The sequence below is a fragment of the Leptodactylus fuscus genome, chromosome 3 (assembly GCF_031893055.1).
Source record: "Leptodactylus fuscus isolate aLepFus1 chromosome 3, aLepFus1.hap2, whole genome shotgun sequence".
NCBI lineage: Eukaryota > Metazoa > Chordata > Amphibia > Anura > Leptodactylidae > Leptodactylus > Leptodactylus fuscus.
In genome coordinates this window covers 91,002,248-91,024,432 of record NC_134267.1, presented here as the reverse complement: position 1 = coordinate 91,024,432, position 22,185 = coordinate 91,002,248, and the positions used below count along the sequence as shown (strand labels likewise).

At 41.6% G+C, this 22,185-nt stretch overlaps 1 protein-coding gene across 1 annotated transcript; it reads left to right on the top strand.

Annotated features, from left to right (window-relative positions):
• Positions 1–292: 292 nt before the first annotated feature.
• Positions 293–18,555, top strand: TBPL1 (TATA-box binding protein like 1). Its single transcript, XM_075267959.1, has 7 exons — positions 293–405; positions 11,998–12,176; positions 12,523–12,605; positions 13,631–13,694; positions 15,365–15,468; positions 15,556–15,650; positions 17,992–18,555. The coding sequence occupies exons 2-7, from the start codon at positions 12,042–12,044 to the stop codon at positions 18,069–18,071; spliced, it is 561 nt and encodes a 186-aa protein (XP_075124060.1). The 5' UTR covers positions 293–405; positions 11,998–12,041; the 3' UTR covers positions 18,072–18,555.
• Positions 18,556–22,185: the final 3,630 nt, after the last annotated feature.

Sequence of the window (22,185 nt, the reverse complement as noted above, 5' to 3'; positions counted from 1 at the left end):
ACTATCTGGCAGCCATATAGTGAGTAAGGCTCTCCACTTCTAGTCTCTCAGGCCCAATCCTTCCTGCTCTCCCCTCCCAGGAAGCCCCGCATCCATCCCATAACCCAACTTCTCCAAACAAAGAGCACAACAGGCAGCATCTCCCAGCTAACCGTCACATCCCTGCTGCCAGCCAATCACAGGCTCCATTTCTATCTAACCAGAGACGTACAGGGATAATACGAGCAATACCGTTGGTGTCTTGAGAGCGGCTCACTGATTGGTGGTGACCGAGAGTGGGCGGGGGCATCAGGGAAGTGTATCGTAGGGTTACCAGGTCCCCGCCACTGCTTCCGGGACACTCGTATTTACCTTTCTCATCGCCGTGCACAGCGGGCTGTACCGGCTCTGACGGTGTAGGCGCAGGTATGTCCTGGGAGGGGGTCGCTAGAGCTGGTGCTGAGCCATGTTGTGTCTCAGCGGTGACCCCTGGGCTTCATTACTATTATATGGTGTCCATGCCTGGCCTGTGTCATCGGAACCTTCTGTAAGAACCCCGCAGCTTCTGCAGCACTCTTTATTGTATGACGTCATAAAGCTGCACAAGCTCCCCAGTCACTGGATGATGTCAGAGTATGCACACTCAGACTCCTGTGTAGGGTGTTGAGGGTGACTGCTGAAGGTGTCATTGGGTGACAGGTTCCTCCACAAGCCTACATGACTCCTTCCTCATGTCTCCCATCACCCTGGATTCTCTGTAAGGTTTCTGCAGCAGCCACCCTTATGTGCCACTATGTCATTATTGGGGTGCTGGATTTACACACAGCTGTATACTGGGATGGGGGGTTTCCTTATCCTGTCTAATAGCCTAGCAGAGAGTCTACAAATGTTCCAGTGCTAGCTCAGGCTAGGTTCACGCCTGCGTCTGGTCTCTGCTCAGCGATTCCAGCCCCCATTATGCTTTAAAGGGACTCTATCATTACAATCCCATTTTTTAATATTAACACATAGGAATATACTTAAGAAAGGCTATTCTTCTCCTACCTTTAGAAGTCTTCTCCGCACAGCCATTCCGGTGATATTCCCATTTTTCTGCAGTATGCAAATTATTTTTCTTGCAGCACTGGGGGTGCTGGAGATTTTTCAAGCAGCATTGGGGACGCCAAGTGCTGCAAGAAAAATCATTTGTATAATGCAGAAAACCGGGAATATCACCAGAACGGTGGTGTGGAGAATACTTCTTAAGGGTGCATTCAGACTACGTAACGCCGGGCGTGTATGAGAGCCGTACACGCCGGCATTACGGCAGACTGCCGAACACTTCCCATTCACTTCAATGGGAGCGCTCGTAAACGCCGCTGTTACGAGCGCTCCCATTGAAGTGAATGGGAAGTGTTCGGCAGTCTGCCGTAATGCCGGCGTGTACGGCTCTCATACACGCCCGGCGTTACGTAGTCTGAATGCACCCTAAGGTAGGAGAAGAATAGCGTTTTTTTAAAGGGGCTCTATCATTGGGAAAAGTCATTTTTAACTAATCACATGCTTGCATAGGCTTTAGAAATGCTATTCCACACCTACCTTTAGTATGTAGATTGCCTTAGGGATTTCTGTATAAGTCAGTTTTTATTCATATGCTAATGAACTTCTATCCAGCACAGGAAGTTCCCAGCAGCACTCGTGTCTGCTATTATCTCCTATGTGTGTGTGCAAACAGGAAGCTGAGTCATCATAAGCAGCAGCCTGTGCTGTATACTCCCATAGGTAACAATAGCAAAGTGGGTGCACGATGTATCGTGCACAAGTCTAATTAGCATTTGAATAAAAACTGACTTATTCAGAAACCGCTGAGGCAATTTACATACTAAAGGTAGGTGTGGAATAGACTTTCTAAAGGCTATGCAAAGGTGTGATTAGATAAAAATGACTTTTCCCAATGATAGAGCCCCTTTAGGGCTATTCCTACGTGTTAATATATATATATAAAAAAAAAAAAAAATGGGATTCTAATGATAGAATCTCTTTATAAATACAAGCAGCATTCTTCTTTCCACTTTTTTCCACTATTTCCAGATCTCATTATCATCTATGGGATCTATGGGTTACCGAGGATAACCACTTTTTTTTTTTTAAAGTGGATTAGGTTTCCGTTTGGGGGTTCCCCAAGCGGATCCCCGAAAAGAAACCTGAGCGCAGGTGTGTACCTAGCATTAGTGGTTGATTTTTGAATCATAAATCTGTGTGCAGAAAAAAAGGCACAAAATAACATACAGTAACTGATGGCTATCAGTTACTGTTTGTTAGAAATCCGTTACCCATAGACTTCAGTGTTAAAAAATGACGGATGCTTGCCGTCCTTCAAGAAACCAGTTTCTCTAAAGGACACGTGTAGGATGTGTCCTGCATGTACAAATTTTTTTATCCACAAAAAAAAAAAAGATTTGTGATAGACTGAGTGCATAACTGACACAAGTAAAAATCCCATTGGAATGAATGGAAATTTTAACAGATTTCAGACAGTTCAGCCTGTATCCGTTGCTAAAATTTTGTAACTGACAATAGCAACGGATACTACTTATAGTCACCAAGGGTAGTGTGAACGCCCCCTAACTATGAGAAAAATGACCACAGCCCTAAAAGATATATAGTTAGTGGCTACAATGTGAACAGTTACCAAGCTCTGGTGCACGAAAAAGTCAATGAACCTCCCGGTCTAGGTCGGAGATATGCTAGCACCACAAACACGTGATTCAGCAACCAGAGCTTAGAAGCATGTTATTAAAACATAACTTTTAATGAAAATGAAATTTTTTAAGAAATTTTTTTTTTACATGATGACACAAAAAACCATGAGTAAGGGGCTTCGGCCTTGAAACGCATAGGCGGCAGTCGTGTTTCACTTGTCTTGTTTACATGTAGTAAGTGCGTCATTTTTTTTTTTTGTTACTTTGTTTTTCATGTTTTTTTGTGTCATCATGTAAAAAAAAAAATTTTTTTTTTTTTTTTAGATTTAATTTTCATTAAATGTTATGTTTTAATAACATGCTTCTAAGCTCTGGTTGCTGAATTATGTGTTTGTGGTGCTATCCCCCTAACTATGCTGGCTCACCTATTTAGGCAGTCAGCTTGGTGTGGGTCCGACTTCCAGCACCCCTGTTGATCAGCCATTTGAAGGGGCTGTATACTCCTCAGTTTCTTTAGTGTTTTCATCTTGTCTGTCCACCTGCATACCGTCTACATAGTAGCTACATTAAGGGGTATTTCATCTTCATCCTACTTTTGTGTGAATTTGCAATACTCTGCACTGCTGAGACTATAGTAGTGAGTCCTTTCAAGCAGCTGATCAGTCCTCAACCATTGATCAGATACCGATGGCCAACTGATGTTATCAGTAAACTTATTCCTCCCCTCCCTCCCTTTACGCTAAGGTCACATGGGTCAGGTTTAGGCCTCCCACAGTGGATCTATGTACACCAGGACCAGCTGAAATTGGATAATTTGTGCTGTAGGTTTCCCATACATGTACCCTGGATTTAACTTTTGCATTAAAAGGGTTGTCCAGGCAAAAAAGGACAACCTTCATAAGTTTTAAATTGAAAATCCCAAGCTCACCTTTCCATGGTGATCTGGTGCCTCCAAGCGCGGTCCAATCTTCTTGGGGTGTGGCAGAAGTCCCAGCCATTTGTGACCGCTTAGGGTAAGTTCACACTGAGTTTTTTTGGTCAGGGTTTTGAGGCCTCAAAACCTTGACCAAAAAGACGGCTCCCATTGAAATCATTGGGAGCCGCTCAGGTCTTTTTTTCGGGAACCGTTTTTTCCAGCTCCCGGAAAAAGAAGCGAGATGCTCATTCTTCAGGCCGAGTTGCCTCGCGATTCAGACTGAAGACACTCCCTCCTCCGGACTAGGCCCATTCATTGGGCCTAATCTGGAGCGTAGTGCGTGGCTGGATGCTTGTGCAGTGCATCGCCATTAACTCGCGGCTACCCAGTTTTTGGATCGGAACCTGAGGCCTCATGTTCCGATCCAAAATAGCCCCCTGTGAACTTACCCCTAGGCCACTCAGCAAAAGGGCCTGTTACATCACGGGTATCTTCATGTTACCTGCTGATTGGCCTCAGCGGAGCTCAGGAAGAGACCAGTGAGAAGCCACCGCAGCAGGACAACTGGAGGACACCAGGGGCAGTTGAGTGATTTATTTATTTACTTTTTTCACCTCCCCTGGTTGTCTAGGCATTAAAAATAATGTCTGGACAACCTCATTAAGTCTGAAATCTGGCCATGCATGCACCATTGACTGACATGCTTTGTGTTGAAAACCTGCAGAACAAGACTGTCTGTGCTGTAGGTGTTTATTTTATGAATGGGATCTCCTTTAATCCCATCCACTACACTTATGCTTGTATTTCACACTGGGTTAACCACTGACTATTCCACGCTGTGACCTCAGTATGTGACCTTAGCCTCAGAGGGCATTGCTTATGTGAGACATTTATGGTATATCGGGCGCCTTTCTGGATTGCCAGACCTATGTCCAGATTGCTCTTCTATCTTGCTGGCCACACAGAAGGGCATTGCAGGTTGTGCAGATCTGATTTAGACGCTCCTTATGCTTTTCATATCCAGCTGTGTGTAGTCTCATCAAAGTGTCTCATGACGTTCATCCAGAAAGAATGGAGAGCAAACAATCCCTGTAAAGTATGGCCTGAAAGCTGCTGATGGTTTAGAAGGTCGTTGCAAAGGATCTGGTAGACATCTTACAGACCAGAGGAGCTTTGTTGTTAGACAGATGAATAAATGATGACTTGGACTACATGGCAACTTTGCCCCTGTTATGGGAAGATCACAATGTTGCGTTGTGACATGGCATCTAATGATTGTCAGTGTGATAGCATTTTAGCGCAATGTGACTGCTACAAGACAGTCCCCAAAGAATTACAACTCTGTTGAGTCCCATGTGTCTTTGCTATTGTAGATTGCAATGTAAGTATAACTTAAGCTATATTCACATGGCGTTTTTATTTTTTAATCGGACGACAGTATTAGAATTAGTGTCTGTGAATCAGAGTTATTCACATGACTGTTTTTTATAGCTGTGGTTTATTCGGAAAATACAGCCTGGGTTTCTCAGATAGATCAATGAATATCAGCCATGTGATGATCACATTAATTTCACGGTCTGTGAATGGGGGCTATTCACATGAACAATTTTTTGACAGTCCATTGTCACAGGCAGTCAAAATATAGGTCATGTCCGGTTTTTGTTCGTTTTTACTGATCTCTCCGTACACTCAAATGTATGGTGGATCCTTGAAAGCTGATGTCCCTTGGGTGCAGGATGATTGTGAAAAATGGACGTTCTTCACTGCTGTTTTGCACCTCGTGTGTATGTAGCCTTACTTGTAAGGTTAGGGTATTCTTGCAACCTAATCAAAATAAAATGGTCTGAAAACGGCAGACAGTGTTAAAAAAAAATTTCTGGAGGGGTGGGTATTGGTGAGGGGCTATGCTTTGTTGGTTTGATGTTGTAGTTATGTTTTTAATATTGATAAAGTATTAACAAAAACATAAAGAGGTTTCCGGTCTCATAAAGTGATGGCATGTTGCTAGGAGTCTTATTCTTCTATCTTGACAATAACGGAACCACAGTGCTAGATGCTTCCTCTGTGCGACAGTGCTTCAAGACTCTAGGTGAAGGAACTGCAGCACGGTCCATTTCACTTTTTATGCTCTGCATTGGATCCACCACATACCAATCAGAAGGATACGGCATATCATAGTAATATGCTACCTCTTTATGAGATGGGAAAATCCTGTTTAACCACTTCAACAGAGTATTTACGTCCTTGCAGTTTCCAGCAGCTAAAGGTACAGGGATCCAGCTGTAACTACAACTGGAGCTCTCCTAGAGAAGGCAGCGAAGGTTTATTACTGTCTCTGTTTACCTGATTACTGTGTATACAGCGCTCAATTACTTTTCCCCAGTTACAGGCGAAATCAGCTCCCAACGCCAAAAAAAAAAAAAAAAAAAAATTTAATACAAAAGTAAAAAAAAAAAAAATTAAAGTTAAAATAATTTTAAAAATAAATAATACACCAATAACATGGCCATATTATAAGTTCTAGCCCCACCCTCCATGATACTTTTTTTTTTTTTTACTGCAACGAAGAGGAAAAACTATTTTCTAACATTTTTATGTTTAGATTTTCTCAGATAGAAAAAAAAAATTCAAAAACATAAAAAGACAACATAAAAATAAAGCCCTATGTGTGAATTCAGCGCACTGTTGGCTTTCCAAATATGTGCCCCAGTGCTGGAGATAGCTCCCCGCTGTCAGAAGTATGAACCTTAGGCCTGGTTTACATTTGCATTTGGTATTCCATTTGGGGAGTCTGCTTGGGGACCCCCCCCAATGGAATACCAAACGCATTGATAAGAGGTGAGCTTATGAAAGCATATGGACCCTGCAGACTATAATGGGGTCTGTGTGGTTTCTGCGTGGTGTCTGCACAGAACATGCGGAGAGAAAAGTATTTCATGAACTACTTTCCTCTAGGCATGACTCGTGCAGATACTGCACGGAAAACACATGGGATCCCATTATAGTCTAAGGGGTCTGTGTGCTTTCACTGCTCACCGCTTCTCAATGCGTTTGTTATTCCGTTCGGGGTGGGGGGGGGGCATCCTCAAGCGGAATACCAAGCGAACTAGGCCTTTGAGCCTAGAATCATTGCTGGGTTGTGAAACACCCCTCCCCTACATTTAATCTGTCAGAGCTTTGTATTGTCAGAGGGGGTGTTTATTATCATCCTTCAAAGATGCTGAGTTGCGAGGAATGTCCCCTCTGGCAGTACAAAGCTATGTTAGAGTACAGTCAGGAGGAGAGCTTCCTCACAGCCCAGCGATGACACTAAGATGTAAGGCCCACCCTTCTCACCGTGGGGAGATATTATAGAGGACCTTTCATGGTTTGTGGCACAGGCAGTTCTATATACTGCTGGAAAACCAACAGTGCGCTGAATTCAGCGCACTGTCGGCTTTCCCGGTCTGTGCCCCAGGTGAAGAGCTAGCGGTCCCGTAGCTCTTCACAGTCAGAAAGGTGTTTCTGACAGTCTGTCAGGAACGTTCTTCTGTACAAGCAGCGCCAATAGCGCTTTACAGTGTGAGTGGGGAGGAACGCCTCCTCCCTCTGTTCACAGTACTCTTCCATAGATATTTAGATATTGATAGCTCTAATATTTGAAGGAAATGTGATTAAAAACCCCTTTTATTTCTCTCTCCATTGTTGTATTTTCATTCATTTCATGTTTTAAGCAATAGTATATCATGAGGAAGGAACTAGTTAACCACTCCCATTAATAAAGTAAGGGTGCATGCACACTACGTAACGCCGGGCGTGTATGAGAGCCGTACACGCCGGCGTTACAGCAGGGCTGCCGAACACTTCCCATTCACTTCAATGGGAGCGCTCATAAACGCCGCTGTTACGAGCGCTCCCATTGAAGTGAATGGGAAGTGTTCGGCAGTCTGCCGTAATGCCGGCGTGTACGGCTCTCATACACGCCCGGCGTTACGTAGTCTGCATGCACCCTTAGTCTCAAAAATGTCTGTGTCTCGTTCAGACCATCCTAGCAAGTGATGTTGGTACGGCTGTTAGGGGTCAATTGACTCTACTTACTCAATTTTTCACTGAGGCTGCCAATTGAATGCAAATCGCACCCCAACACAGTCTACGCAGTCCAGATACATGCTGCCCTCCCTACTGACTTTTGGCTCAGCAGAAATCCTACTCACATATGCATGTGGGTATGTTCACACAGAGTTTTTTTACAGGTGGATTTTGATGCGGAATCGGCCTCAAAATACGCCTGCAAAAATGGCTCCCATTGACATCAATGGGAGCCACTTGCTCTTTTTTTCCGTTAGCTAGTAGCGGAAAAAAGAAGCGACATGCCCTATCTTGGCGCAGATTCCACGGCTTTGTCAGCTGTTCCGTCCGCGTCTCGAGACGCTCCTGTTTAGGCCCGTTCATAAATAATATATTAATATGTTGATAAGAAAAACAGTTTTTAAAATAATATGAAGAAAACACAGAAAACCTTATGTTTCGTTGGAGGATCTCTCAAATGGTTTGGGACAAACAGCTTGTTTGCTGGCTTCCACTGTGTGATAAAGTTCCAAGACATTCCCAGTATTTTGTAATGTGAAACTACTGGCTTATGCTGAGCCACTGCCATCTTGGAAAGCTGGGAAATTAATGGTTTCACCTCCATCTGGCAAATCTGAGTGCCACAAAGGTCTGAGGTTATCATCTGGTCACCACTCCCCCCAATCCCCCTCTCTTGTGGCTGATTTTGATAGGGACAGCTAGTTGTAAAGCAACCAACCCTGGCTTGTCCTCAGTAATAAAAGTAGCAGGGCATCTGGTCCTGTGATCACAGGGGAGGGGAACAGTCTCATCCCTAACACCCATCCTCCCCACCCAACCTGTTCCAGACTTTACTTATAACACACAACCACCAATTGTGCAAGTTCTCCCACTTAAATAGATGAGGTCGGCCTGTAATTGACATCATAGGTAGACCTCAACTATGAGAGACAAATCACATGGTCTGATTTGGAAATAATTTATTTGCAAATAATGGTGGAAAATAAGTATTTGGTCACTTAAAAACAAATAAGATTTCTGGCTCTCACAGACCTGTAACTTGTCCGGGGCCACCTGAAGTTTGCTAGAGAGCATTAGCCAGAAGAGTATTGGGAAAATGCCATATGGTCAGATGAATCCAAAGTTTGGTAGAAACACAATTCTGAGTTGCATCCAAAGAACCTCTTACCTACTGTGCAGTATGGGGGTGGCAACATCATGCTTTGGGGCTGTTTCTCTGATAAGAGACCAGGACGACTGATCCGGGTACATGAAAGAATGAATGGGGCCATATATTGTGAGATTTTGAGTGCAAACCTCCTTCCATCAGCAAGGGCATTGAAGATGGAACGTGGCTGGATCTTTCAGCATGATAGTGATCCCAAGCACACCGCCATTTTGTCTCTCATTGTTGAGGTCCATCTATGATGTCAATTACAGGCCTCTCTCATCTTTTTAAGTGGGAGAACTTGCGCAATTGTTGCCTGACTAAACCCCCCCCCCCCCCCCCCCACACACACACACACTGTACCAATGTAATATACTGATGACACATGCATACATGCTATAGCCACTAATGATATATACATGAACAATATGATTCAGTAACAATATATACAGTACATAAGTGGGGCTTCTTTCACCACAGTCTGAGACATTTGTGGAATGAGTGGGTCAATGCCCTTGAATACATGAAACAGGGCTTTCCTATAATAAATTCTCTAGTCCATAGTTTGCTGGACTTTATCATTCAGTAATAAATTAAAAAGTTGAAATGGGGTAAAATTTGTAACAGCCAGGTTTATATCTGGTATTGCTAAAACCTGAAGAAATTATGGGATCTCAAATTGCAATTCTAGGCCTGGGGCCTGCCATGCTAGGGCCTGCACTTGATTCTACAAGTTCTTCTACCATAGGGCTATGATGACTGACTATATTCTGTTGCAGTGTCTCTGCCAGAGTTGATGGAGCACCGCCACACTGTAACTCCTTTGGGCCATTTTATTAGAACAAATTCTAAAAAAAAAAAAAGCTAGGGTCGGCCTATCTGTTGTATTGGAAGACCAGAACAAGCGATTGGAGAACCACACAGCAGACACGTACAAACAACTAGACCCCATTAAATATAATGGGATCCATTAAGTGTCTGTTCTTCTAAACTAAATGTAGTGGACGTAGAAAGTCTATTGCATCAAAATAAGGCCCCCCTAGTGACCAACATCTATATGTTTGTTACTAATGGTTTAATTGCAATTACTGAAATCGAAAGACAGCGCAATGAATCGATATGAACTTGCTCACATTGATTATATCAATTATTTTACATCCATCCCATCTAGTCTTACACTATGTTGGCTAAGGGATATGTCACTAACTATATACTATCTAAGCAGGGTAGTTGATATGTGAATAATTAATCAATAATCAAGGTAAAATGTTCAATTAACCGTGATTTAATCATCCAACCATTGGACATGCACAGTTCAATTTATTCACATGATTCTTTTTCCAAGGTCAGAATACGTGGGGTATTTCCTTGAACTGCACACTAAGCCGCGTGCTCTGACGTGCGTCTTCTCTATTCTATGGTTCTTAAAGATTCCACAGAAAATTTAACTCCTTAAAAACTGAGTCATTGTCTGTTTTTAAATAGGCTACCAGGTGTCAAGGCAAAACTGCCCTGATGTTCTGGAGGGTAAAGATAAAACAAAGATGGTGACGCCTGTGAACTTTAGATGCCGCGGTTACATTTAACCGCAGCATCTAGAATGTTTACTGCTGCAGTTGGTGTCTGCAGCGGTCGCATCTGTTGGTGGCGGGTGCTGGCTGTATTATACAGCTGGCATCCACTGTATATGGAGAAAGCTCATCTTCTGATCCTCTCCATACACCCGCATAGTACGTCCTAGGTTGTTAAGGGATTAAAGTTTACTATAGACTATTTTTCATTTTCTTGTAGCATTTTTGGAGTAAATAAAGTTTGTAAATTATTGCCTCTCCCAAATTTGCCTCCTTGTGGTATTTGTGGTCCTGTGGTGCTAAATATGCAAGGCAATGTTGTGAATTGTACGTGTGACTCCCGTGCATTCATGGTGACCTGTGTTCAGATATTGAAGGGTTATCTTTAGTTGCACAACTCCCATCATCAACCTTCAACTTGTGACTGGAGCGACATGGCACTCTTGGCTATTATGGGCGTCGTGCAGCTACAGATCACTGTGCATGCAAAACTTAACAGCTGCCAAAATAGGGAGCATTTCTTGACATTGAAGATTTAGTTTAGGTGTCACAGGGCGATCTTGGGCCATGCAACTCCCATCTTGGCCAAAAGTCCTACGTAGTCATGCATTAGGCCAGTGGTTCTTAACCGGGGTTCGATCAAACTCTAGGCCCTATGCACGGTTCATTTTGTATACCAATTTTAAAAAAAACATATACCTATGTCTTGAATTTGGAAAAAAAATCATATTTGATTTATCACTAAAGTAGGGTTCGGCAAATGTGCATATGAAACTGGTGGGATCGGTACTTCAAACAAGGTTAAGAACCACTGCATTAGGCTATACAGCTACACAGGGCTTTTGGCCATGATGGAAATTGTGCAACTAAAGAGGAGGTCACTATGGATGCAAATCTAAGCCGACCAAAAAAATCAAGCATTTTTTGATGATTGGCATTTACAGTGACAGTGACCATAGCATCGAACTGAGGCTCCATTTGCAGCTGTCATGCGACCACTTTAATTTCACTGTGAATGAGGACTATTCACGAGACCAATGTTTTGACGGTCTGGTCAAAATATAGGTCATGCTCTAGTTTTGTCAGTTTTCATGGATCTCTACATATACTGAAATGTATGAGGGGTATGTGAAGAAAGCCACACTTTGGGTGCAAAACGGCAATGAAAAATGAAGGTATTTCACAGTCATGTGAATGTAGGCTTAGTCTCACATATTGTCTGCTTATTAGTGTATATTGGCATGTGTATCTCAGAATGCTACATTACCACTACTTGTGATTGTGAACATTATTTGTGAATCTAATATATACAAGTATTGCGAGTCCTAGATGTCTGATGCTAGAGATAGCTAGGCTGCTCAAGAATCTGAGATTTTCGGTGACTGTTTGCATTTGTAGGTGCATAATGGCAATTCTGGGCAAATCGGAATATTGCATCCAGTACTGGCTGACATCACACACTGAAGACATGCCCCCTAGAAACTGCAAATAAGGTTGCTGAGAGTAATGTTTTCAGAGTGACATAACAGCAGTTTACGGTTTTTTTTGCAACAGTTTAGATATATGTCAAACAATTGGTTATCTGAATAGATTCAAATTCTTAAGTTCATTTTCTACATCTCCTTTCCTCCCCAGGACGTATTCTCATGGTGGGGGCAAGCTGCAAGTAAGCCACCTCAATGGATGCAGAGAGTGATGTGGCATTAGATATCTTAATTACCAATGTCGTCTGCGTGTTCCGAACAAGGTGCCATTTAAACCTGCGGAAGATTGCATTAGAAGGGGCAAATGTCATATACAAGCGCGAAGTTGGAGTAAGTATACTGAAAGAGCTTCCTTTTTACTGTACAAAATGTCGGATTGGATGGGCAAATGGAATTATGGGACACCAAGGATAAGTTCACACAGAGATTTTTTGCAGGTAGATTTTTCAGGCAAAAACAGCTTTAAAAAAAAAAACTAGTATTTTTTTTTTTCTGCCTTCCATTATTTTCAATGGAATTCTGCCTGACATTTATTAAAGTGAATGGATGAGTTAGGTGGCGTATTTTGAAGCCGATTCCATCCAAAAAATCTACCTACACAAAACTCTGTATACTTACTGTTAGCCATTGTACATTGATTTTGATTTAATGGTTTCCATTTTGTATTACATTGTAGAAGGTGCTGATGAAACTCAGAAAACCCAGAATAACAGCTACAATCTGGTCATCAGGAAAAATCATTTGTACAGGAGCGACCAGGTAAAATTTCTTATTCCCCCATCTAGATTTTCTTTGATGCATTCAAACATGAAAAAAGGAAGAGGCAACGACTGTAATTTTATAAATACAGTTTTATCAGTTCCAGCCAGTGTTTTGGGGTTTTTTTTGTTTGTTTTTTTTTTTAAATTTGTACACCGTAAAAAAAAAAATGCAGTAGGTCAAAGAAATCGGCACCTCCACAGATCAGCTGTTTTTAGCAACTGATACACAATTTACAGTGATCTTATCTGCAGTAACTTAGTCTGGCCACTACACTGCAAATGAAGAGTCTTATTCCTGCTCAAGTCTCTGCGTATGTGATGTGTGGGGGTGGCAAATATGGACCCCCACCAATAACAATTACCTATAATCAATGTTTTTAAAGAGGACCTTTCATGGTTTGGGGCACAGGCAGTTCCATATACTGCTGGAAAGCCGACAGTGTGCTGAATTCAGTGCACTGTCGGCTTTCTCAATCTGTGCCCCGGGTAAAGCGCTATCGGTCCCGGTACTGTAGCGCTTTACAGTCAGAAGGGCGTTTCTGACAGTCAGCCAGGAACGTCCTTCTCCACAGCAGCGCCTATGCCTCTGCCCAATCTGATGAAAGGTCCTCTTTAACTTGAACCCACCCTGAAAATGACACAAAAAAGTAACAAAATACGAAGTAAATTTGTATAAACCTCTATGAAAACCTAGCATATTTCAGTATTTACAAGCATTAAAGTGCTGAATACTGGGTCTGGAGAAGTCCTAGAACATGGAAACAGTGACTATACCTTGCTTATTAGCCTCTGCTGGAACATTGTGAAGAACAGATGATGTCTGACTCTTTCATTTACTGATTCCCAGGCATTAATACATGGATAGGACTACATGTACTGTGTGCAGTCATGTAGTTATACCACATAACTCAAACAAATGAACCCACCGCTGCTATAAACCGTTTAACACTATAAAGTCTCAACAAGGAGTTTCATTGCTTATACGTCAGTAAAAATATGATGCATTGTGTTTTTGTGTTTCAGTGAAGAAGAAGCCAAGTTTGGTGCTAGAAGATTGGCTCGTTGTTTGCAGAAGCTTGGATTTTTGGTTTGTCTTAGCAAATTTATGTTTCTTGTTTAAAAAAATATTCATATATAGCTTGAACAAATAAAGGGTAGTCTTGTATATAGTTTCCATGTTGTATGAGGAAAAGTCTTATAAAAGCAACTTCCTTATGTTTACAATGTGGAACTGTAAAACATTGTAAGGGAGCGTTCACACTACCGTCGGTTTCCGACAGGTAGTGTCCGCTCCTAGTGTCCGCTCAAAATCTGTCACGGACATTAGGAGCGGACACTTGCTGTGTCCGTGACACCTGTCATTCACTTAAATGGGCATCGGGTGCGTTCTTTTGCACTCCGTGCCTGTCCGCAAGTGTAGATGTCCAACTTCTCAAGCGGACAGAAGAACCCTGCATGTCGGGTTTTTCTGTCCGCTTGAGAAGTCGGATATCTTCACTTGCGGACAGGGAAGGACAGGCATGGAGTGCAAAAGAATGCACCCGATGACCATTTAAGTTGAATGACAGGTGTCACGGACAGAGCTAGTGTCCGCTCCTAATGTCCGTGACAGATTTTGAGCGGACACTACCTGTCGGACACCGATGGTAGTGTGAACACCCCCTAACAGGTATGTACTATAGACACCACATGAGCCTGAATAGGATAAATACATACGTGGACAAAATTCTGGAGCAAAATGAGAAAATCTTGGCCTCAGTCGCGGGTTTTGGTCTTTGAACAGGTTTATAACCTGAAACACTAAGCTAAAAATATCCAACAATGGCTAAGGCTAGGTTCACACTTGTGCCAGGCTCTTTAGCAGATGGGATCTCCGTTTTTCCGGTCCCCAGTATGTTTTAGTAATGTGGGGCTTCAGCCTTAGAACTTTTTTTTTCTTATTTAAAGAGGAACTTTCATCAGATTGGGCACAGGCAGTTTTATATACTGCTGGAAAGCTGACAGTGCGCTGAATTCAGCGCACTGTCGGCTTTCCCGATCTGTGCCCCGGGTAAAGGGCTATCGGTCCTAGTACTGTAGCGCTTTGCAGTCAGAAGGGCGTTTCTGACACTTAGCCAGGGACGCCCTTCTGCCCTCTTTAAAGATTACACCTCCTCTATCTGCTATATTATTATATTTGAATACAAGGCTGTCAGTGTCCGCTGTTTGCTTCAGGAATAAGACTTCATTTCTGTAAGTTACATGTGCTTTCTGCAGCCCATCCCCATTTAAGCAGAGGCTACGCCATGTATGTCGATGTGTCTGGTAAACAAAGAGGCCACTGTACTTGTTGGTGAGAGGGACAGGGAGGTTATCACTATTAGGGCCCGTGCATGCGGAGTTAACGTGAGCGCATTTTAGCATAATACACGTGTATAGAATGCACGTGGAAAAATAACACTCCCATTGACTTCAATGAATTTTTTTTTTTTACTCATGTAAAAAACGCGTCAAAAGATTGCGTTTTTTTGGCACGTATTTTGACACGTGTAAAAAATTTCCTTGAAGTCAATGGGAATGTTATTTTTACACGTGTATTCTATATACGTGTATTATGCTATAACTCCGTGTGCACGGGCCCTTAAAGTCCCGGAATCCAAGTTAACTATTTCTACAAATACTTGGGAAATGCAATAATGTAATAATTTTTTGTAGTGAATACGTTTCTTATTTGCTGTGTATCTCTCCTTAATGTTTGTTTGATTTGTATTTTAACAGGTAAAATTTACCGAGTTTAAAGTTGTCAATGTGTTGGCAGTGTGCACTATGCCATTTGAAATAAGACTACCGGAATTTACTAAAAATAACAGACCCCATGCCAGGTGAGTCCTTTTATTTTTTTGTTGTTTTCTATAGAGTTTCCCAGATATATATTTTTTAACTGATAAAATGTTATTGCGTTTGTACAGTTATGAACCTGAACTTCACCCTGCCGTTTGCTATAGGATAAAGTCTCTAAGAACAACACTGCAGATATTCTCTACTGGAAGTATTACGGTAACAGGTAATAGCTGCATGTATGTCTCAGACTATCAAATGAAGTACAGTTTCTTGTACCATTTATTATTCTGTACAATGTCTTGGGAAGCTGGAAAAAAATTCTGAATGTGGTGGAATTGGAGAAAAAGTGCATTTGTGTTTGCCTAGTTTTTACGGCGTTCACTGTGGAGCCAAAATGACTTGTCCCGTGTATTCTATGTTTCAGGACGATTATGGGGATACCAAACTTGTATAGTTTTAATTACATTTTAATCCCTTAACATCCAAAACTTTGCAAAAAAAAAATCTTAGTGGCCATTGTCTTGTTGGAAGGTGAACCTTTGGCCCAGTCTGAGGTCCACTGCACTCTGGAAGAGGTTTTCTTCCAGGATATCTCTGTACTTGGCCGCATTCATCTTTCCTTCAGTTGCAACCAGTCCATTTAGAATTAACGCCAAGAAGTTCAATCTTCATCTCATCAGACCAGAGAATCTTATTTCTCATAGTCTGGGAGTTTTTCATGTGTTTTTTTTTTTTGGCAAAGTCTGCGCGGGCTTTCATATGCACTGAGGAGAGGCTTCCTTCGGGCCACTCTGCCATAACGCCCAGACAGGTGGAGGGCTGCAGTGATACATAACTTTGTGGAACTTTCTCCCATCTCCCTACTGCATCTCTGGAGCTCAGCCACAATGATCTTTGGGTTCTTCTTTACCTCTCTCACCAAGGCTCTACTCCCATGATTGCTCAGTTTGGCTGGGCGGCCAGGTCTAGGAAGAGTTCTGGTCATGCCAAATTTCTTCCATTTAAGGATTATGGAGGCCACTGTGCTCTTAGGAACATTGAGTGCTATAGAAATTCTTTTGTAACCTTGGCCAGATCTGTGCCTTGCCACAATTCTGTCTCTGAGCTCCTTGGGCAGTTCTTTGACCTCATGATTCTCATTTGCTCTGACATGCACTGTGAGGCCTTACTGTATATAGACAGGTGTATGCCTCTCCTAATCAAGTCCAATCAGTTTAATTAAACTGGACTCCAATGAAGGAGTAGAACCATCTCAAGGAGGATCAGAAGGAAATGGACAGCATGTGAGTTAACTATGAGTATCACAGCAAAGGGTCTGAATACTTATGACCATATATTTCAGTTTTTTCTTTTTTAATACATTTTCAAAAATATCCACATTTCAGTTTTTTTTCTGTCAAGATGAGGTGCTGAGTGTACATTAGTGAGAAATAAAATGAACTTTTTTTGCTTTTAGCAAATGGCTGCAATGAAACAAAGAGTGAAAAAATTTAAAAAGAATTTAAATGGGTCTGAATACTTTCCTTACCCATTGTATTCTAAAGTACAGTACAGATACAATATACTGCAGTACAGAACTATTGCAGTATATTGTATGAGTGATCAAACCCCCTTAGGGAACTAAAAGGAAATGCAATTAAAAAAAAAAGAAGCATTTTAAAATAAATAGTAGATAATAAAATTTTAAATCACTCCTTCCCCTATTTTTGCAAGTGAAAATTAACAAAAATTAAACACTTTAATAAACACTTTAGGTATTGTCATTCCTGGCCCACAAAGGGGCTTTATTAGAAAATCTATGCAAATATGATTTTTAAAGCACTAAATGTAACAAAAACAATGAATTCCATCTACACCTTATCACATATTACAAATAAATATTGTCAACAGGGAAATAAACAAAAATTGTTCACAAAATAAAATAAAGTGTGTTCTTCTCTACTATACTTCTGTGACAGCAGGGATGTTGCACGTATCACATTGAAAGCAATAGGAAAAAAGCCTCCCATTGATTTCAATGGCTAGCGCACTCATGCCGACACCCATAGAAATCAATGGGATCTGTTGTAACGCCGCTCATTCTGAACGAGTTTACGTTCAGAATGAGCGGAGCGTAAACTCCTTGTGAAGGCTCCCTTAACAAGAATTTCATGGGGTGTTCAAAATTGGCAAAGCAGTAGGAAGTATTCAGTAGTAACCGCCAGTCTTGTTTACGTGAGCTATACATTTACAGGACAACTGCAGTCTTGTACTATAACTATATATATATATACACATACACAAGCATGTGACTTGCAGCAGTCACATGGTTGTGTGGAACCTCATTATTGTAGCAAGGTAAAGAACTGGCGGGGCTCATGGGAACAGCAGGGGATTTGAGTATTTGTTTTTTCATATTTCTTACAGGCATTTATTTATTTATTTAAACTTCCGAAATGCCCTCCAAATGTATATATTTGTCATCTGCTCAATTCTACTGGTTGTTCTCTATGTCTTAGTGCTCTGTGTATTTTTTTAATTCATAGGATTTTCTGTTCATTTTATTCATTTTGTTTTCTCCGTAGGTCCAGATGTGAAGTCCGTTGCTACCGCTGTAGAGCAGATCTACCCTTGTGTATTTGAAAGCAGGAAAGAAATTTTGTAAATAACCACTTCTACATTGAGATTTTATGACCATGCACCTTTTTTAAAAAGAAAAAAATAAATTAAAAAAAAAGAATGAATCTGTAACTTTATCAATAAACAGGACCAACAAAGGGACAACTCTTTTTAACTCTTCGTCTATCACAGTGTTGAGACTCTGCATCCAGAGACGTTTTGTGTAAAGGACTGTTTACAAGACTTGGACCTGCTGCTTTGAAACAACTGTGCTATTTATTTGTGAAGTAATTCCCATGTACTCTTACGGAGAGAGCTGTCATGATGTGCACTAACGCAAACCCTCTGTTTGAGCTTGTGGTTTATTTATAGTCTTTTTATTTTGGTTTTATTTTATTTTTATTTTTTTTTTATATGGGCACCAAAGAAACTGTTAAAAGTTTTCTTCTCACTCATTGAATGTCTTTTATAAATGTTCTGTTGTCATAGCACAAATGTTTTCTTTTCCCGGTCATGTAAATATTTTTTAATAAAAAAAAAGGTTAACAGGTTTTTTTTTAATAAGATTTTTAAGATGTGCTGCTGCAAGTTCGCAATGATGTGAGCCAAATGTTCTAATAGTGAATTATGGACATTCCTTCGATGGCTAACTCATTTCTGTTGGTTATATCATATCATAGTATTCAGCTTGTTTAGACAGCTAGATGATCATTCAGTGAGTCCAGGTTATTACAGACATATGACCTATTAGGATACACTGACAATATGCCTTACATGTGCAACAATAACCAAAAAGTTTACAATAGCAGTATCTCCCTCACAGCAGTAAGGCTGTGAACCTAAAATATAATTATTATTTACTATTAGCTCATAAACCCATATAATGTGTGGGTTCAACTATCCCAAGATATAACCCTTGAAATCTTCCAACCAGACTAATGTGACTGCAATGTCGGTAAAGTGTGCAGCCACAGGGTGTTCAGCAAAGGAGTACTGCTGATAAAACTCCTGTGTACTGAGTAAGGGCGGGTTCACATCTGCGTCCCGGTCTCCGCTTTCAGTTTACATCTTCTGCCGACAGGAGACGGAAATCCAGCAGACCGTGTCTGCCCGTGAGCGTTTTGTGGTCTCTGCAGTGACACCGTTTGTTTTTTAACCGGTCACAAAGTCCTGCATGTCCAACTTTGTGTCCAGTTAAAAAAAAAAAAAAAACTGTTTTGCAGCGGAGACCATAAAACGCTCACAGGCAGACACTTTGCAAACCCATTCAAATGAATGGGTTTGAGACATGTCTGCCGTTTTCCATCTCCTGTCCAGTTTCTTGGGCAGAAGACGGAAACTGAAAGCGGAGACCGGGCCGCAGATGTGAACCCGCCCTTAGCATCAAGAAGAGATAACTGGAAGCGCATGGTTTTGTTCCCAGTCCTGCTAACAACTCAGAAAAAACGAAAAACGTTCAATCAGATCTTCTATAAACCTCTAAGTATTCATATTCAGCACTCCACACTGTATCACCTAATGACAAAAAAATTTCTGGAACATGGCAGTGGGAGAAAAATTACAGAAAGGGTTTTTACTGTGCAAAAGAAGTAAAACCTAAAAATAAAATATACAAATTTGGTCTCAATTGAATCTACCCAGTATATAAATGTATCATATTAATTAAAGAGGACCTTTCACCACCTCCACCAATTCAAGTTCTTATCGTGATAATAGGTGCTGTTCCACTGATTCCAGCACAGTTGGAAATTTCTTTCTAGTCCTCACCGTGCCCGAGCAATAAGTTAGTTTTGGTGCTTGATGTGTTATTTAATTCTCTGTAATGTCAGAAGGGTGGTGTCAGGCAGAGGGTGTGAATCAGAGCTCTTATCAGATGCTGTCAGTGCTAGAGCTCAGAATCACACCCTTTGGCTCCGTTCTCACAGAGTAATGCGCCACTCATTTAGACACGTATACACGTGTCAGAGTGCGGCGCTTCAAAACAGATTCCATTGATTTCAATGGGTGCCAGCTTATGCGCGTAGCACATTGAAATCAATGGGTTACAAAGCCTCCCATTGATGTCAATGTCTTATGCATGTAAGCCGGCACCCATTGAAATTAATGGGATCTGTTTTGAAGCGCCGCGCTCTGACACGTGTATAGGTGTCTAAATGAGTGGCGCGTTACTACGTGAGAACGGAGCCTTTGCCTGCTCCTGCCTGACACCGCCCTCCTGATAGTACAGAACCTAAATATATACAGTCATGGGCAAAAGTTTTGAGAATGATACAAATATTAATTTTTACAGTCTACAGCTTCAGTTTTTCTAATGGCAATTTGCATATACTCCAGAATGTTATAAAGAATGATCAGCTTAACAACAATTACTTGCAAAGTCAATATTTGCCTAGAAAATGAACTTTATCCCCCCCAAAACATATTTCAACATCATTGCAGCCCTGCCTTAAAAGGACCAGCTAACATCGTTTCAGTGATTGCTCCATTAACACAGGTGTGGGTGTTGATTAGGACAGGGCTGAAGATCAATCTGTCATGATTAAGTAAGAATGACACCACTGGACACTTTAATAGGAGGCTGGTGCTTGGCATCATTGTTTCTCTTCTGTTAACCATGGTTATCTCTAAAGAAACACGTGCAGTCATCATTGCACTGCACAAAATTGGCCTAACAGAGTATCGCAGCTAGAAAGATTGCACCTCTGTCAACAATCTATCGCATCATCAAGAACTTCAAGGAGAGAGGTTCCATTGTTGGCAAAAAGGCTCCAGGGCACCCAAGAAAGACCAGCAAGCGCCAGGAGCGTCTCTTAAAAGTGTTTCAGCTGCGGGATCGGGCTACCAGCAGTGCAGAGCTTGCTCAGGAATGGCAGCAGGCAGGTGTGAGTGCATCTGCACGCACTGTGAGGCGGAGACTCATGGAGCAAGGCCTGGTCTCAAGGAGGGCAGCAAAGAAGCCACTTCTCTCCAGAAAAATCCCTGGGACCGATCGGAGGCATTAACCCCTCCGGCGCCACAGTCAGAGGCGCCATTTTCCCGGCAGCGCATGGGTGCCGCCATTTTGCCGGTGATCGCCGGCTACTGTAGCATGCTCCAGGGCCGACGTCACGTTGGCATGACAGCCGGTAGCCTTTACAAGGCTCCCAGGCTTGTCTGCAAGCTCTTTCTTTTGCAGGCTGGTCTATGCAGCCTGCAAAAAAAAGGATGATTTTTTGCAATGCATTAGCATTGTAATGCATTGCATTAGTGATCAGACCCCCTGGGGTTCAACACCCCTGGGGGGTCTAATAAATGCAAAAAAAAAATAAAAAAAATTAAATATAAAAAAATATAAAAAGTATTAAAAATTCAAATCACCCCCCTTTCCCTAGAACTCATATAGAAGTAGTTAAATACTGTGAAACACATACATGTTAGGTATCCCCGTGTCCAAAATCGCCTGCTCTACAAATCTATAAAAATTGCGGTGTTGTAGCGGGAAAAATAGTCAAAAGTGCCAAACCGCCGTTTTTTCACTGTTTTGATTCTGATAAAAATTTGAATAAAAAGTGATCAAAGCAATAGCATTTCCCGAAAATGGTAGAACTAACAAGTACATGCCCTATGCATCCCCGTACACAGACGTATAAAAAAGTTACGGCTGTCGGAATATGGCGACTTTTAGAAAAAAAAAATTTAACACAGTTTTGGATTTTTTTTAAGGGGTCAAAATGTAAATACAACCATATAACTTTGGTATCCCCAGAATCGTACTGAAACACAGAATACAGAGGACATGTCATTTTGGCTGCACAGTGAACGCCATAAAAGCCCGTAAGAAAGTCACAGAAATGGATTTTTTCTTCAAATCCAATTCTGATTTTTTTGTCCTGCTTCCCAGTACATTATATAGAATAATTAATGGTGGGATCATGAAGAAAAATTTGTCCCGCAAAAATTAAGACCTCATATGGCTCTGGGAGCGGAGAAATAAAAAAGTTATGGGGTTTAGAAGGAGGGGAGTCAAAAACGAAAATCAAAAAATGCCATAGGCGGGAAAGGGTTAAACTGTGGGGTTAGCTGGTGGGGACATTAAGCTGAGGCCATCTAGAGGGAGACATTAATGCCCCCCTACAGCTGCACGTAGTTTAATGTGCTCCTCCAATTGCCCTCAGTCCTTC

What these genes read in the sequence shown, in the direction of transcription:
- TBPL1 (XM_075267959.1), top strand. Translation starts at nt 12,042, where the DNA reads ATGGATGCAGAGAGTGATGTGGCATTAGATATCTTAATTACCAATGTC. An exon ending in TGCAGAAGCTTGGATTTTTG is followed by an intron (nt 13,695 to 15,364) that starts GTTTGTCTTAGC and finishes GTATTTTAACAG; the next exon opens with GTAAAATTTACCGAGTTTAA. An exon ending in AATAACAGACCCCATGCCAG is followed by an intron (nt 15,469 to 15,555) that starts GTGAGTCCTTTT and finishes GCGTTTGTACAG; the next exon opens with TTATGAACCTGAACTTCACC.